General features: G+C 40.7%; 1 protein-coding gene across 1 annotated transcript in view; it reads right to left on the reverse strand.

Moving 5' to 3' along the window:
• The window catches only part of LOC150081819 (RIMS-binding protein 2-like), a 1020459-nt gene that overhangs the window by 291892 nt on the left and 709151 nt on the right, over positions 1–19416 (reverse strand). The window contains exon 19 of the mRNA XM_090380329.1: positions 19165–19338. Coding sequence (XP_090236455.1) covers positions 19165–19338 — 174 coding nt within the window. The remainder of the gene's footprint in view (positions 1–19164; positions 19339–19416) is intronic.

Below are 19416 nucleotides of genomic sequence, written 5' to 3' on the forward strand. Positions count from 1 at the left end.
ATCGGGTGACCCTAATGTAATACAGTAGAATGTTGATTATCCAAACTAATTGGGACTGAAGTTGGTTCGGATAATCAAACTAAAATATGAGAATAAAATATTCGGATAAAATATGAGAATACATAGATGAGAATACTCAGTTTATACAAAACAAAGTGTAATTAGGTTTACAATTAAATTATTGTATGCAAGGTTATTACTACTGTATTTTGAAATATGAAGTATTATTAAAAAATAATTGATTTAGGAAATGGTTTGTAAATAATAACCAAAATGTTTTGAAGAAACAATGTATATTATGTATTACATTTATTTTTAACTTACCTAATTGTTTTACATGGTTTCAACTATAAATCACTTTTTTTCACATAAACAGAAATAAACAAGCACAAATAAGAGTATAATGAATCTTGGGAAGGTTTATTTTTAAAAAGATATAATCTTGAATTTTTCTTTCAACCATGCACAATAGTCTCTTTTTTTGCGGCGAGGTCTCTCATCTTTAATAGCAGTATCTCTGTAGAACTGCATTCAGACTATTACTCACACCCTGCAATTGCAGTTTCTAACCAGTGAAAGCCTCCATGTGAGTGGGCCCGCTTCGTCTTCTTTGTCATCAGAACCACCGTGGTTAAAGTCAGCATGTTCTTCAACCTGAACTGATGCAACAATTTGTTTAGTTAAAATATGATAACCAGGATCATCAACATCATTATTAAACCATGCTCTGCATCATCTTGCCCACACTCAGTAAACCCAGGAATCTCTTGAAATAAAGTTAGTCTCTCTCACCTACGTCTTAATTCAAATCTTGCACATGTGTGGCTGTCTTTTCAGCAGCACCCCATAATTTATGCTATGCCTTTTTCAGATTTCTCTCTGGCAACATGTTCCAGGCATCTGCTAACATGTAGCAACAATCCTTAATGCTGAGCTTCTCTGAAAACTCTACCACACTTTCTTCATCTCCCTCTGGTAGCAGCAAACAACACAAGACTTGTTTTTTGTAAATCTTTTTTAGTTTTTCTATAATACCTTGATCCATTGGCTGCAGCAGGGCTGTAACATATGGCGGTAAAAATCTGACAATGAAGTTCTTGTCAATCGAATTCAATTTTTCAAAAGGAGGGTGGGATGGTGCATTATCAATAATAAGCAAAACTTTACCAGCTTTATCCTCATTTTCTCGATGGCTCTTCACACTTGGAATAAAATCTTGGCTAAACCAATCGAAAAATATGTAGAAATTCATCCAAGCATTTTTCTGGCCTTGATATTGTACTGGTAGGCACTTTACACCTTTAAAGCATCTTGGATTCCCCAATGATGGCAAACATGCTGTTGAGGTGCATTTGCATACACCATAACTGTAACATGCTGTTTGCAGCAGCCATTTCGCTTCTTGATTAGACCGGGGTTCGAGCCCGTCACCACCAAATACGGAGCATGCGGAAAGGTCAGGGAATGACCACCGCACCGGAGCAATATGGCCTTAGTTGCTAATGCTCCTAAAAACCAAATAACAACAACAACAACAGCAGCCATTTCGCGGCGCCTCCGTAGCCAGGTGGGAAGGAGCAGCAGTGCGTAGCACACGCTTCTTGATTAGACCGGGGTTCGAGCCCGTCACCACCAAATACGGAGGATGCGGAAAGGTCAGGGAATGACCACCGCATATCTCGGAGCAATATGGCCTTAGTTGCTAATGCTCCTAAAAACCAAATAACAACAAATAACAACAGCAGCCATTTCGCATCGTGATGCAGGGAATTCGAGTGTTGTTGTTGTTGCGGACTCAGGGTTACTCCCATTAGCCGCTTTTGTACATCTCGTGAAGAGGCTTTCGCCACATCTGGTCATGTGTATGTAGTGTTAGGGGAAGGCACCTCTGGTGGTTTTCCACATTGGCACCATATAAACTCTGTGGAGAGAAACAGATCACTGTGAAAGCCAGAAAGTGTTGTGTGTTGTATGTGAAGTATTGTGTTGGGTGTCCTGGCATTTGTTCGCAAGGCCCCTGGAGGGACCCTCATTGCCTGCATGCATCACAAGGAGGGAGCCAATCTGCCCATAATTCTTTGACTAGTCTCCTGTTCTGATGCAAGTGAGGGAGTGACTTTCAGAAAAGACCACTTTCATCTGCATTGTAAACTTCATCCTTGGAAAAATCTTCCTCTGCCATTTTCAAAAAAGACTCTTTAAAAGCTTCTGCTTCCGGCACATCACCTGATAAAGCTTCTCCTTGAATTTCAACCTCCCTTATAACATAGCAAGATTTGAAAATTTTCAGCCATCCTGTATTGGCTGAAATCAGATGGACTATTAGCATTAGTAGAGGCATATGATGCAAGAAAGCAAGCTTATGCAGCATCAGCCAAAAAAAAAAAAAAAAAACTTCCACTTCACCCCTCCGTTCGTTTGAAATACCTGTCCAGCTGAGCCTTAAATTTATTTAGGCTATCAACTTCCACAACAAGGGATGGAAGTCTGTTCCACCAACCAACTACCTGCTGGCTAAAGGCAAATTTCCGCACATTTATCCTACATCTGTCTTTCCTCAATTTCAATTTATGCCCTCTCAGGTGATTATCCTGAGCAAGAGGCAGGATCCCATCAGCATTGAGCATGCTCAAACCATTCAAGGCTTTATACACCTCTATCAGATGACCTCACTGGTGCCTAGTCTCCAGACACTGTACTTTGCAAAACTTAAGCCATTCTTCGTAAGAGCAACCCTTTGTTCCATTCATTAATCTTGTTGCCCTTCTCTGTACTCGTTCCAGCAGCTCTACATCCTTCTTGAAATGAGGCTCCCAGACCTGTATACAGTACTCAAGGTGTGGCCTGACCATTGCTTTATACAAGGGAATAATCACCTCCTTATCCCTGCTAGAAAAATTCAAGTATCATTGATAAGACACCATGAGCTACTCTTGCTGCCCGTCTGCACTGCTCAGAGAACCTCATATCTGCCTGCACAATTACCCCTAGGTCCTTTTCATTCTCTACCACTGTCAGTGTAGTACCACAGAGTTGATGTGTTGCTGTTTCCCACATGTAGTACTTTACATTTGTCAAAGTTAAACTTCATTTGCCACCTCTCAGCCCATCTGCTCAACCTTTCCAGATCCTGTTGCTGCAGCATAGTGTCAGTAGCATCCTTAACAACCCTGCCAACCTTTGTATTGTCTGCAAACTTGGACATTAAGCTTGATATACCATCATCAATATTATTTATAAATACAGAAAACAATAATGGACCCAACACTGAACCCTGTTGTTGTTATTTGGTTTTTAGGAGTATTAGCAACTAAGGCCACATTGCTCCATGATAAGCGGTGGTTATTCCCTGACCTTTCTGCATCCTCCGTATTTGGTGGTGACGGGCTCGAACCCCGGTCTAATCAAGAAGCGTGTGCTACGCATTGCTGCTCCTTCCCACCTGGCTACGGAGGCGCCGACTGAACCCTGAGGGACTCCACTAATAACATTAATCCACGATGAGCAGTGTCCATTGATTACCACTCTCTGTCTACTCCCCCTCAACCACCCCTTTATCCAAAGCAGCAATTTGCCTCCAATGCCACACTGCTGCTCCAATTTGTGCAGCAGCCTTCCATGTGCAACAGTATCAAAAGCCTTTTTAAGATCCAAGTATATAATATCAAAGTTATTCCCTGCATCCAGGTGTATTGTGACTGCATCATAGTATCCAATCAAATTGGTCAGGCAAGACTTCCCCTTAACAAAACCATGCTGTGTCCGAACTATAACTGAAGTCTTGTCTAGATGATGCTGCAGTGTTTCTTTAACCAGTGCTTCCATTAATTTTCCTGGAACAGAAGTTAAACTCACAGGTCTATAATTACTTGTGTCAGCCTTTGATTCTCCTTTGTGTGAACTGGAGTCACATTTGCACATCTCCAGTCTATGGGTACCTCCCCTGAGTCCAAGGAAGCTCTCATAATTATGGCTAAGGGTTTGCTTACTTCCTTTGCTGCCTCCTTTAATATAACTGGATCGATCCCTTCCACCCCATAACACAAGAAAGGCACCCCAGGTGCCTTTTTTGTGTTTTCCTTCAACAATTTCTCCACCACTTTACTCTCAGTTATTACAAGATTATCTAGCTTACTGCCATCCACCCCATAACACAAGAAAGGCACCCCGGGTGCCTTTCTTGTGTTTTCCTTCAACAATTTCTCCTCCACTTTACTCTCAGTTATTACAAGATTATCTAGCTTACTGCCAGAGTTGAATACACCTCTGGCATTCTCCTCGCTGAAAAACTCCTCATGTGTGAATGTCGATGCAAAATATTCATTTAGTTTGTTAGCTGCCTGAGCAGGACCATCAACAGTTGAACCATCGATATCAAGTGGACCAATCTGATTCATCGCCTTCCTTCTAGAGTTTACATAAGTAAAGAACTCTTTGCTGTTTTTCGTTGCATCCCTTGCCAAAGATTTCTCGTAATCTGCCTTCGCCCGCCTAACCTCCTTTGTAACTTGGTTACGATCAACTTATATCTATCATAGGCTTTTGTGTCACGTGTTAATTTATATGTATCCCATGCATTTTTCTTCTTTGTCATATGTCTCATCAGTTCATCTTACATCCATTTAGGCCTAAACCTTGAACAATATTTCTTAGTTGGTATGTAAAGCCTAGTAGCTTCCAAGATAAGTTCTTTGAATGCTTCCCATTTTGAGTTTGCTGTTGGTAACATCATCAGTTGGTTCCACTGTATAGAATTTAAATACTGTCTATTAAACTGTCTATTTAAATACTGACTATTAAACTTTTGATTCAATTGTAACACTTTTTCGCATAACAGAGGTCCAGAAATAGGTTCACCTTGACTTCTCTTTTGCAGAAACCCTAAATAAATGGTTCTAATTTCTTATCATTAATTTTTTCATAGTTTTCCTTTTTTTAGAGCCATCTTCAGTGTATAACTTTGAAGGAAACTTCAAAATTTTATTTTTTCTGCTCTTAATGTCAAATATGGTTGTTATACCATTGTTAAAAATCTTAGCAAGAGATACACTAGGTTTGGCCTTTTCCAGTCTATTAATCTTGTTATCTTGTCTTCTATCGCATTGCAGTTTATTTTGCCCATAGTGCCATTATTAACACATAAGGGCAGCAGCTTCAAAATTAAAAGGAAAATGACATAGTATTTCACTTTGAAATAGCCAAGAACAAAATCTCGAACATAGAGTGATTAGAAACAAAACGCCTGCAATAACCTCACAGTGCAATGGCTCGCAGCAGACTGATTGAAATCTAGCTGCCTCCCCCACTGTACTCCTGTGCTCACAATGGACAACAGACAATGATACATCAAGGTTGTGGGTGACTGTCTGTCCTGTTTCCACACAGTAGTTAAAGCTATTTGATTTTTAACTCCTGTCATGATAAATTAAGACTATTTCTATGCTATACTGCATATATGTTCGAATAAATAATTACAAACAAATGCATTAAACAGCAGGAGTGATATTTCAGCATAATGACCAATGCACTACACTAAAAGTTGATACTGTAATTTTATTTGGGGCAGTGGTGGTTCGGATTATCAATAATCATATCAATCATATCAAGAGTATTGCTTTTTCTTGTTGCCTCTCTCTAACATACTAGTATAGAAAATAGTCATCCAGTAATTCTAAAAATATTATACTACTGCATGTGTGAGATCAAACCAAAATTTCATAGAATATCTGGACACTTAAAATCCCCCAAGATATGATACTCTGATTTACAGGTCCATTCTACTTGTCTGTTTAGTTATTATATTCATCTCTATCTAGTCTATAATATACTCATAACTCTCATTATTGTTTTCGGAGTGTTCATCTGTTGCACTTTTCTATAGGAATATTACACTGGCCACTCATGTCACTGTGCATCTTAATGAAGAACATAACTCCTCACGCCCACTCTTGTCCTGTTTGGATTTTTCAAATATAGCAAAAGGGTTACCAATCCAACTTGTCTTCTTTCTTGAATTCGTACTTCTAAAGCATTTAATAATTTGGAACTAATTTCAGTCTTCATTTTTTTAGTTCATTTAACAGAAATTCAAATATGCTTTCACTTGTTAATAAATCGGCATCTTGCCACCCTAAGGTCTCAGCTGCTAGACATACTGGTCCCAGCACTTTAAGAAGCTCCATGATTTAGGATATTGAGCTTCGTTACACATACGAGAAGCACCAATATCATTCAAAGCTAAAAAAACACATTCTTTTAATGTTATAAATCTTTCGATCATGGCCTCTAAACTATTCCATCTCATATGGCAGTTGAGAATCAGACTTAATTTCTTTCTTTTTTCTTGTTTTACATAATTCTGAAGGATGCTATCTCTTACGGGAGATATTCTAAAAAATTTGCAAATTTTTCTAATTTGGAAAATTGATTGTTTGTAATTGTCAGACAACATAGGGAATCCACAGTCGTTATCTAGATCAAGAGAATTTAAAAAATCCTCGCCATAGTCATCTTCACACTCTACGTCATCTTCTGATTCCTCACTTGTAACATATACATCGGTTTCAGCAATTTCTTAATTTTTATATAACACATCTGTAACTGCTAAGTGTATGGCATGTGAATAGCATAGTTGATTAATTATAGGTGATAAATGGCCAAATTTTTTCATAACAGCGGCACCATCATTTGTCGCTGCAACTATGTCGGGTGCTAGATCCAAGTTAAAAATTTGTAGCCTCTCAGAAACTAGTTCTAATGTTTTCTTAGCATCACAGGAGCTAGCTATTGGAACTAAGCCCAAATTAAAATCTTCTGCAAAATGGTGTATGTTGATATTCAAATATCTGCGATTTCTTTTGCTAGTCCACTCATCTAAAGTTATAGAAATTTTTTTCCCATTATTCTTAATACAATCCAATTCATTTATAGTTTCACATTTGGCATTGTCATAAAACATATGAATGAGATCCATTACTCGAGTGTTGTTTTTTGGTAATGAATATCCCTGTTGTTACAAAGACTCTCATGTGAACGAGCTTGTTGTAATGCAATCCATCCATTGCAGCAAGTTTTGCTATAATTTCTTCTAAACTGCTCCTTTTTACAAAATTAAAAATACTGGCTTGTTTTTGTGGGCAGGAGGAGGGTCCAGGTGTTTCTTGCTTGTTGATCGTTTCTGTTTTCTTGTTGATTATTATTTTATGAACTGCTTTCAGATGATTATGGAGATTGCTCGTAGATGATTCTTTCCAGCTCAACATTTTATTACAAATTTTGCAGCATGCCTTGTCTTTTCCAACCTTTTTGAAATTATCCCAAACCTCCAACTTATTTGCAACATTCATTTTGGTCTAAAAATCAAATGAAACATTTTAAATATTTTTATCAATGACAATATTTCATAATGAAAGAATGTTATATTATTAGAATAGACATTAATATAATTACTTCCATTGTTTTTACTAACTAAAACAAAATAATAACAAGCATTAACATAAACTTCCTATTTCTGCTTGTGATCAAACTGAAGTGAAGGGAGCTGTCGCGGCACGTTGTGTACTGTGTAGTACGCAGAACTAAACTGGTCTGGTCTGGTGGAGGTGCACGTGAACAACACAGCTGATGTCATTGAGCAGTCTATGTGATGCTACATAGAATAGCATAATAGAATGCATTTGTGGATTATATCTTCAAAAAGGCCTCTAAGGTTGGGAGAGTACATATCCAGAATTTAAAACAAATACACCAACCGTTTAATTAAAATGGTTTAATACCAGAAACTAAAATGAACCAAACGATATTACACTGTAAAATGATATATGCAAGATTTACAAAATAAATATATACGATGAAACTTTAATATACAATAAAATAAATAAATAAATAAAATATTTAAAATACAATAAAGCTAAAAGCGATAAAACATTGACTGAAGCTTTCGGAGGCTTCCGCCTCCTTTCTCAACAACAATGATGTTAAATCAACACATCCTTAAGTAACAGGCTCACGGCACACGTGGTTGACCAGGCGCATACTCAATACTTCTTCCATGTGATCCAGAACCGGAAGCGGCTCGGGAGCGTGGAAATATAAAACGCTCGTCTTTTGCCAGGACCACAGCCTCTAGTAGGGGGTGAAATCGAACACCCCTGTCCCTATTCATATTATTGTTCTCAGACGAGCCTATCCACAAACTCTCTAGCCACTTACGGTCCCAGAACCTATGCGCCCGGTCAAGGATGACAGCATTCACCGGGGAGACCTGATGATGTTTCTCCCAATAATGCTGAGCAATGGCGGACTTATTGAACTCTGCGGTCTGTATAGCTCGCATGTGCTCCCCCAGACGGTCTTTTAGTCGCCGTCCTGTCTCACCCACATAACATTCCCCACAGTCCGGGCATTCGATCTCATATACGACCCCACTACTGGTATCCCCAGGAATGGGGTCTTTGACCTGAGACAACACTGTGTGCAACTTCCGACCCGGAAGCTGCACACAGCGTGTCTGAAAGTCACGTAGCATTCTTGAAACACGATCTGACAAGCCCGGATAGTAGGGAATATAAACTGTGGCGACTGGAACGGACGATATTTCATGATTAGGCTCCACGCCTCTATTATATTTATCAATCACCCTCTGGGGGTAACCGCATTTCATAAGATCCGCCCTAACTCGCCCAATTTCTTTCTCTCTCTCCTCAGAGGTGCTACAATGTGTCCTAACCCTACCCAAAAGTGCCCTGGCCACGCTGTTTTTATGCTGGGCAGTCTGTGCTGACCTATAATGGGTGTACTGGCTCCTACACATAGGCTTCCTAAACACTGTAGTACTAAGCTTGGAGCCTTCTCTACTCACCATTACGTCCAGGAATGGGAGGGAACCATTCACTTCCACCTCTGAGGTGAACTGTATAAAAGGAGAGAAATCATTGAGAAAGACAACTACATCCTCTTCTCTCCCTTTTTGCACCAAAGTGAACGTGTCATCCACGTACCTCTTCCACTTGCGCATAGGGAACTCCAAACTTGTAAAAACCCTATTTTCTAACTCTTCCATTGCCAGGTTTGCGACAATGGCGCTAATAGGAGAACCCATAGCTGTGCCGTGAACCTGTTTGTACATCACTCCTTTATACAGCAAAGTCGTACTCGAAAGACATAACTCTACACCACAGCATATATCCTCTACACTTAGGTGCGATCTAGCACTTAGGGTATCATCTCTTTGCAGTGCCACCTTTACACATTCCACCCCATGGGCTATGGGTATACAAGTAAATAATGACACCACATCTAGCGACACCATTATTTCATTCTCCCCTACATTTTGATTTTTAACGAAGTTCACAAAATCTACACTGTCTTTAACCACAAACATGGACCGTCCCACTATAGGAGAAATCAGCTGGGCCAGGAATTTTGACAAAGCATAGGTAGGGCTCCCAACAAAAGAAACAATGGGTCGTAACGGGACCCCCACCTTATGTGTTTTTGGCAGCCCATAAAACCTGGGCAGCTGACACCCCGTTGCATGCATAGACCAGTACTTTTCTTTAGAAATCTTACCCGTTTTTAGCCAGAGCTGTAAAATCTTATTAACACGTTGTTCTAAACCGGCTAGAGGGTTTCTGTGGATGACCTTGTATGTATTATCATCTTGTAATAAATCTAGTGCTTTTTTATGATAATCATCACTATTTAATACTACTGTAGATCTACCCTTATCTGCCGGCAGAACCACAATACCTTCATCCTGCTTAAGTTCCTTTAATGCTTTCATTTCATTTGAGAGGGCAATTCGTAAATTGCCAGAACCCATTGCTAATCGTATTCGGGTAAAAGCCTCAGCCATCCTATGTCAGGCCAGAAAGGCTACTCCTAATCTCACCCGTAATCAAATGAAAGCATTAAAGGAACTTAAGCAGGATGAAGGTATTGTGGTTCTGCCGGCAGATAAGGGTAGATCTACAGTAGTATTAAATAGTGATGATTATCATAAAAAAGCACTAGATTTATTACAAGATGATAATACATACAAGGTCATCCACAGAAACCCTCTAGCCGGTTTAGAACAACGTGTTAATAAGATTTTACAGCTCTGGCTAAAAACGGGTAAGATTTCTAAAGAAAAGTACTGGTCTATGCATGCAACGGGGTGTCAGCTGCCCAGGTTTTATGGGCTGCCAAAAAACACATAAGGTGGGGGTCCCGTTACGACCCATTGTTTCTTTTGTTGGGAGCCCTACCTATGCTTTGTCAAAATTCCTGGCCCAGCTGATTTCTCCTATAGTGGGACGGTCCATGTTTGTGGTTAAAGACAGTGTAGATTTTGTGAACTTCGTTAAAAATCAAAATGTAGGGGAGAATGAAATAATGGTGTCGCTAGATGTGGTGTCATTATTTACTTGTATACCCATAGCCCATGGGGTGGAATGTGTAAAGGTGGCACTGCAAAGAGATGATACCCTAAGTGCTAGATCGCACCTAAGTGTAGAGGATATATGCTGTGGTGTAGAGTTATGTCTTTCGAGTACGACTTTGCTGTATAAAGGAGTGATGTACAAACAGGTTCACGGCACAGCTATGGGTTCTCCTATTAGCGCCATTGTCGCAAACCTGGCAATGGAAGAGTTAGAAAATAGGGTTTTTACAAGTTTGGAGTTCCCTATGCGCAAGTGGAAGAGGTACGTGGATGACACGTTCACTTTGGTGCAAAAAGGGAGAGAAGAGGATGTAGTTGTCTTTCTCAATGATTTCTCTCCTTTTATACAGTTCACCTCAGAGGTGGAAGTGAATGGTTCCCTCCCATTCCTGGACGTAATGGTGAGTAGAGAAGGCTCCAAGCTTAGTACTACAGTGTTTAGGAAGCCTATGTGTAGGAGCCAGTACACCCATTATAGGTCAGCACAGACTGCCCAGCATAAAAACAGCGTGGCCAGGGCACTTTTGGGTAGGGTTAGGACACATTGTAGCACCTCTGAGGAGAGAGAGAAAGAAATTGGGCGAGTTAGGGCGGATCTTATGAAATGCGGTTACCCCCAGAGGGTGATTGATAAATATAATAGAGGCGTGGAGCCTAATCATGAAATATCGTCCGTTCCAGTCGCCACAGTTTATATTCCCTACTATCCGGGCTTGTCAGATCGTGTTTCAAGAATGCTACGTGACTTTCAGACACGCTGTGTGCAGCTTCCGGGTCGGAAGTTGCACACAGTGTTGTCTCAGGTCAAAGACCCCATTCCTGGGGATACCAGTAGTGGGGTCGTATATGAGATCGAATGCCCGGACTGTGGGGAATGTTATGTGGGTGAGACAGGACGGCGACTAAAAGACCGTCTGGGGGAGCACATGCGAGCTATACAGACCGCAGAGTTCAATAAGTCCGCCATTGCTCAGCATTATTGGGAGAAACATCATCAGGTCTCCCCGGTGAATGCTGTCATCCTTGACCGGGCGCATAGGTTCTGGGACCGTAAGTGGCTAGAGAGTTTGTGGATAGGCTCGTCTGAGAACAATAATATGAATAGGGACAGGGGTGTTCGATTTCACCCCCTACTAGAGGCTGTGGTCCTGGCAAAAGACGAGCGTTTTATATTTCCACGCTCCCGAGCCGCTTCCGGTTCTGGATCACATGGAAGAAGTATTGAGTATGCGCCTGGTCAACCACGTGTGCCGTGAGCCTGTTACTTAAGGATGTGTTGATTTAACATCATTGTTGTTGAGAAAGGAGGCGGAAGCCTCCGAAAGCTTCAGTCAATGTTTTATCGCTTTTAGCTTTATTGTATTTTAAATATTTTATTTATTTATTTATTTTATTGTATATTAAAGTTTCATCGTATATATTTATTTTGTAAATCTTGCATATATCATTTTACAGTGTAATATCGTTTGGTTCATTTTAGTTTCTGGTATTAAACCATTTTAATTAAACGGTTGGTGTATTTGTTTTAAATTCTGGATATGTACTCTCCCAACCTTAGAGGCCTTTTTGAAGATATTGTCAGTGTTTATGGCCATACAGTTTTGCAACACATCCGGCAGTTTCAGAAGTGCAGCATAGGAGAGGTTAAGCAGCAACAACACCTAAGATTTGCGTACCGTTGTAGGGAACATGGACTCATTCCGCATGGATTTAGGATTAAAGCACCGTTTGAGGATGTGCGAATGATGAGGATTATTACATGGTATCAGAAGAAGGTGTTGAACACTTGGATACAGAAATTACATGATGACTTAAGATGCAATAGGAGATTGATTGGTGTATCTCTAGGTAATATTAGTAGTAGACTATCCCCTTTACATTTAACATGTGTCAGGACGTTAGTTCATAATAGGGTTGGTAGGATTGCACATTTATATAAGATGAGGCACATTAGCAAATTCAATACGTTATTGGAAGAACAGGCAAATATGTATAGGGCTAATAAATCTAATTTTATTCATAATCTGAGTGGTAAACCTCTAACAACAGAGCAAGAGGGGCTATTGGCTTTAGGGCCTAAGTTTGCCTTGTTACCCCCTAAACCTCCGATTACTGAGACAGCTATGGGTATTGAGAGGGCAATTCGTAAATTGCCAGAACCCATTGCTAATCGTATTCGGGTAAAAGCCTCAGCCATCCTATGTCAGGCCAGAAAGGCTACTCCTAATCTCACCCGTAATCAAATGAAAGCATTAAAGGAACTTAAGCAGGATGAAGGTATTGTGGTTCTGCCGGCAGATAAGGGTAGATCTACAGTAGTATTAAATAGTGATGATTATCATAAAAAAGCACTAGATTTATTACAAGATGATAATACATACAAGGTCATCCACAGAAACCCTCTAGCCGGTTTAGAACAACGTGTTAATAAGATTTTACAGCTCTGGCTAAAAAACGGGTAAGATTTCTAAAGAAAAGTACTGGTCTATGCATGCAACGGGGTGTCAGCTGCCCAGGTTTTATGGGCTGCCAAAAACACATAAGGTGGGGGTCCCGTTACGACCCATTGTTTCTTTTGTTGGGAGCCCTACCTATGCTTTGTCAAAATTCCTGGCCCAGCTGATTTCTCCTATAGTGGGACGGTCCATGTTTGTGGTTAAAGACAGTGTAGATTTTGTGAACTTCGTTAAAAATCAAAATGTAGGGGAGAATGAAATAATGGTGTCGCTAGATGTGGTGTCATTATTTACTTGTATACCCATAGCCCATGGGGTGGAATGTGTAAAGGTGGCACTGCAAAGAGATGATACCCTAAGTGCTAGATCGCACCTAAGTGTAGAGGATATATGCTGTGGTGTAGAGTTATGTCTTTCGAGTACGACTTTGCTGTATAAAGGAGTGATGTACAAACAGGTTCACGGCACAGCTATGGGTTCTCCTATTAGCGCCATTGTCGCAAACCTGGCAATGGAAGAGTTAGAAAATAGGGTTTTTACAAGTTTGGAGTTCCCTATGCGCAAGTGGAAGAGGTACGTGGATGACACGTTCACTTTGGTGCAAAAAGGGAGAGAAGAGGATGTAGTTGTCTTTCTCAATGATTTCTCTCCTTTTATACAGTTCACCTCAGAGGTGGAAGTGAATGGTTCCCTCCCATTCCTGGACGTAATGGTGAGTAGAGAAGGCTCCAAGCTTAGTACTACAGTGTTTAGGAAGCCTATGTGTAGGAGCCAGTACACCCATTATAGGTCAGCACAGACTGCCCAGCATAAAAACAGCGTGGCCAGGGCACTTTTGGGTAGGGTTAGGACACATTGTAGCACCTCTGAGGAGAGAGAGAAAGAAATTGGGCGAGTTAGGGCGGATCTTATGAAATGCGGTTACCCCCAGAGGGTGATTGATAAATATAATAGAGGCGTGGAGCCTAATCATGAAATATCGTCCGTTCCAGTCGCCACAGTTTATATTCCCTACTATCCGGGCTTGTCAGATCGTGTTTCAAGAATGCTACGTGACTTTCAGACACGCTGTGTGCAGCTTCCGGGTCGGAAGTTGCACACAGTGTTGTCTCAGGTCAAAGACCCCATTCCTGGGGATACCAGTAGTGGGGTCGTATATGAGATCGAATGCCCGGACTGTGGGGAATGTTATGTGGGTGAGACAGGACGGCGACTAAAAGACCGTCTGGGGGAGCACATGCGAGCTATACAGACCGCAGAGTTCAATAAGTCCGCCATTGCTCAGCATTATTGGGAGAAACATCATCAGGTCTCCCCGGTGAATGCTGTCATCCTTGACCGGGCGCATAGGTTCTGGGACCGTAAGTGGCTAGAGAGTTTGTGGATAGGCTCGTCTGAGAACAATAATATGAATAGGGACAGGGGTGTTCGATTTCACCCCCTACTAGAGGCTGTGGTCCTGGCAAAAGACGAGCGTTTTATATTTCCACGCTCTCGAGCCGCTTCCGGTTCTGGATCACATGGAAGAAGTATTGAGTATGCGCCTGGTCAACCACGTGTGCCGTGAGCCTGTTACTTAAGGATGTGTTGATTTAACATCATTGTTGTTGAGAAAGGAGGCGGAAGCCTCCGAAAGCTTCAGTCAATGTTTTATCGCTTTTAGCTTTATTGTATTTTAAATATTTTATTTATTTATTTATTTTATTGTATATTAAAGTTTCATCGTATATATTTATTTTGTAAATCTTGCATATATCATTTTACAGTGTAATATCGTTTGGTTCATTTTAGTTTCTGGTATTAAACCATTTTAATTAAACGGTTGGTGTATTTGTTTTAAATTCTGGACATTTGTGGATTTGCATGTCAAACATTCGCCTGACTCATGAAGATTAGTTTTACTACAATATGCTTGTGATCGAGGCGATTTCAAGTCAAAATGTTAATGTTTTTAATTAAATAATTAATTAATTTTTACATATTAATTCTAGTATCTAAAATCGTTTTTTTAAATTTAAAAACCGGTTTTCGAATTTTACAAATTTATTCAAAAAAACACGTTTTTAAAAACTGACAAACCCTACTTTACAATGAGTTGCCTGATATTGCACTACCTCGAATAAGCAATGCTTCACGAGTAGAGAAGACTAATATTACTTATTCTTGGTGGATACCATCACCCATACGGCACCATTTTGAAGTTTATTGACCCCTCACTGGTGGGAGGGTAGGTACCCTGGTGATACAATGAGTGACAACTCAGTTATGAAGTTTAACTGACAGTGTGCATTAGTAAAGCAGTAAAAAGGGTTTAGTGTGCATTAGATGCCTGACCGTGTGCATTAGTAAAGCAGTAAAAAGGGTTTAGGGCTGAAAGCCTCAGACTAAGGGAAATTTACTAAACAAACAAAGCATCATTTTAGTTTGTAGTAATTCACCAAAGTAGGTGAAATGCATTGTTTAACAAAATGATTTTAATTTAACGATGTTATTCATCATTTTTTGTTAAACAATGGCTGAAGAGGTTATAGTTGGAAGGTGCAAGATCCGGTTTATGAGAGGGATGAGGAAGAACAGTGCACTCCAGTTTTGCAATGGACTCCATCGTGTGCAGACAGGTGTGAGGTCGTACATTATCATGGAGAACAAAAACCTCATTAAGGTTTTTGTCTAGTCGAACTCTGTGCATGAGGGCTTTCAACTTTTTCAATGTTTTCACATACTGATCTGAGTTGATTGTGGTGACATGCTCCAAGAAGTCCACAAGCAAGACCCCATATTTGTCCCAAAACACTGTCACCATGACTTTACTGACAGAAGGCTATTTTCTGAACTTCTTGCATGGTGAATTTTGCTGTTGCCACTCCAATGACTGTCTCTTTGTTTCAGGGTCATAATGGTGGACCCAGGTTTTGTCAATTGTGACTATGCATAAAAGAAAAACTTCTCCTTCACTCTCATAGTGCTGGAGAAGTTCCATACAGATGAATTTCTGGGACTCATGGGTGCAAACCTTGTTGCACCCATGTAGCCTAGTTCCTTTATGAAGGTTATTACAGCAGGTTTCCCTATACTTCATGCATTGCACAATATCTTGATGTGGTGGTTCTCTTTGTTCAGCATTTCGATCCGGCACTTGTTGTCTATTGTCACTCACGTTACTGGCATCAGGGCTTGTCAACAATGTCACTTTGAGCATCAATTGTGGAAAAATTGATGCTCTGATCACAATTCTGAAACTTGCAAAAGATTCTGAAACTGCCTATGTCTTTGCAATTTTTATAGATTTTGCAATTTTAGATTTTGACACCGTTTGGTGGCCCACCATCCTACAGATTTTCAGGGCTACTAACTGCTCTCAGAATCTGTTCAACTGCCTTAAGAGCTGCTTCTCTAACCATCTCACCATCAAAACACAGTTCCATTCCATCACCCGGCAACTTACCAGAGGCTGTCCCCTTGGTCCAGCAGTGAGGAATATGATCCTGGATGACTGGCTCCTGAGGATATATCCCAATGTCACACAAACTTCTTATGCCGATGACCTTGTCATTGAAGGACCTACAAGAGCTACAATAGAAACTAGGGCCAATGCAGTACTGTCTGCCCTTTCCGAGTGGACTGAGAACAACAAACTCTCAGTCTCTGCTGAAAAGAGCAAACCCTTCTACTGAAAGTAAAGATGGATTTGAAGCCTCCCACCATCTGTTATAAAGGACAATCACTCAAAAACCAACAAGCTGTAAAATCTGGAAATTACACTGGATGACCAAGGAACTTTCATTCCCACCTATGTTCCATCAAAGATAAAATTAAAGCCTATATTATCATGCTGGCATGCTTCACCCACAAAGGCTGGGTTTTACATCTTCTTTACACCGTGGTATTTATTCCCATTGTCACATATGGTGCCGCAGTGTGGTATAACAGGATGACGATAGTAGGAATGCAACATCTGATCCTTCGGGGTCCAATGGCTTATGATGCTGCAAATGACTAGTGTGTGTCGGACCACGTCAACCACTGCACTACAAGTTCTTTACTGGATGCCTACCTCTAGAAATACTCACCATTAAAACATGTATGAACACTAACATCAAACATGAGATGACCCCATGTGTGGACTGAACTGGTTTCCCTATGGCAGACACGATGGAATAGCTCATCAACAGGTGAAATTACTATACTTTTTATTCCGGATGTCACCTTTCTCAACAAACAACGTTGCAACTGGTTCTATCCCAATGTCTACACATCCTTCCTTTTGACTGGCCATGGATCATTTAAAAGGCATCTTTTTGACTTTGGTCTGGCGGATAATGCTTTTTGCATCTGTGGGGAGCCAGAGGACTAGAACAACGCGATGCACTCATGTCGGATCTATCTTGACCTCTGCAACCAACTTCTTCTTCTGGCCCTCAATGCACGACAATCCATCCAGCGGTTAGAGTATTGGAATCAGAAGAAGCTTACAAAGCATTCTTGACATATGCCACCACGGTCTTCAAGAGATGGTGCTATCACTCACAACCTCCAACTGGCACATCTATGACTACCGCAGCTCATTCTGTTGACTAGCCTCCCCTCTGCCAGTCACACCCAAAATTAAATAACTTGTCAGCCATAGGGATATACCAATCCCAGTAATGATTCTGTGCTCCACAGGATGCACCACTGCAATTACATCGCCAAGTCTATTATATGGCCACTCGAGAGCAGTCTTTAGCTTTGTTCTGTCCATCCAGAGTAATTTCATCTTCTCCTGCAATGCTCAAACGTCTTCCCTGCTGCTCCTAGAAGGCTTCACCGGATGATACTCAACTTCTCTTGACAAAGCTTCCACCAGAGATTCTTTCCAATGCTGACACTTCTCTCTGCAGGGGATAAACCAAGGGGATTTCTGCCTTCACCTCTTCTCCTTGAAGTTCTTTTGCTAACGTCGCCTCTCCATCGGCATGGGATTAGTTGCTCTCAGGCTCTTTTGCTGGCCTGGGACACTCCTCAGGCAGGATTTTAACCACTCTCGATGAGTCCTCATCGAAGGGGTTCTGCTGATGCTGGTCAACTGACAGGCATGGGCTCACCTGGCCGTTTGGCCCTCTGCTGGGGCCTTCCGCTCTGCCTACTCCTGCTTCCTTCCCCTTTTCTTATCATTCGTATCCAACTCACTCCAACTCGCTCGATTCCTTTAACTTTGTCTCTCTCTCTCTCTTAGCAAGTGGGGAGAGAGCCATTCAGGTGTTCCTTTTGCCTTCCTGGCCTAGCTCCTCATGCTGGTGGACGGATGCTGAAAGGCTTCTTCCATGGTGATCGAGCCTCCCAGTAACTAAGAGGCCAGTCAAACAACACACTACTCACACTGACTGGTCTTGCAATGTTGTGCATACATCACAAAGTACTCAACGTGGATTTGTGAGGGAACCACAGGAACTGCTTGACAAAAATATCATGTCCACACTAATGTCACTTTCCGTCTGAATCTCGTTGATGATGCGAGGAACTTTAATTGGCTTTTTTCACTCCATGGCTGAGTTAGTCGGTCTCAAGTGTAGATAGTAAGGTCCCCCCCCCCCAGAAACTGGGATTTTTTCATCCAGCAAAACAGGAAAATCAACCAGAGAACACATGCAATTTACAGACATAATACATTTATGGGTATATGTAAGAAATTACGAATAGTCCTGATATAATAATTTGAATGTCACTTTCGCCACCCTTAAAGTGTCTTACCCAATGTTTAACTGTACGCACATCACCATATTGTCACAAACATTTTGAGATGGGTATGGATTTCAATAGCCGTCACTTCTTCCTTGGTAAGAAATTCGAATCACCACTCTTTGCTTGATACATATATCTGTAACATCCACCATTTTGAACTATCCATGTGCTGCACTCACGAGACTGATCACAGCACCACTCAATATGGTGAAACTAGAGACCTCTAATGGCCACTCAGTGACATGCAAAATGATCTACGGTGCCACATTTAAAAGAAAAAAATTAGGAGGCGTTACTTTCATACCAGTCCTCGTATTTTATAAGTTTTTCAATGCTGAAGCTCAGAATTTCTGAAGTGCTATCTGTATAGACAGAATAAATGGAATAATGATACAGAAATATGCCACAAAAGTAAAACAGAAAAAAAAAAAAAAAAGATAAATGAAATAAAAAAATAAACACAATGCCATTCAAGGTGGTCATCTCTCCAAATCACTCTAAATCAGAGTCCTTGTAATTAATATCAAAAACATTTCAGCTGATGAATAAAAGTTATACTACCAGATGGACTATCTATTTCAGTGATCTTTCTGTTTCCAGCAAATACTGCATATCCTGTTACAGGTGAGGTGACAACAGACCCAGGGTTAACAGTTACTGGCATCCATGTAACCAGAAGTGTACCATCCTGGGGTCCTGATTCAACTTGAATATTGATAGGAGGCTCAGGAAGCCCTATTGAAAATCAAAAAGCCAAGAAATTTCTCAAATTAAAAAACAACCAAGGGGGGGATATAATAAATGATTATTCAA

Source organism: Mastigoproctus giganteus, chromosome 8 (genome assembly GCF_048544385.1).
Source record: "Mastigoproctus giganteus isolate SK-2022 chromosome 8, ASM4854438v1, whole genome shotgun sequence".
NCBI lineage: Eukaryota > Metazoa > Arthropoda > Arachnida > Uropygi > Thelyphonidae > Mastigoproctus > Mastigoproctus giganteus.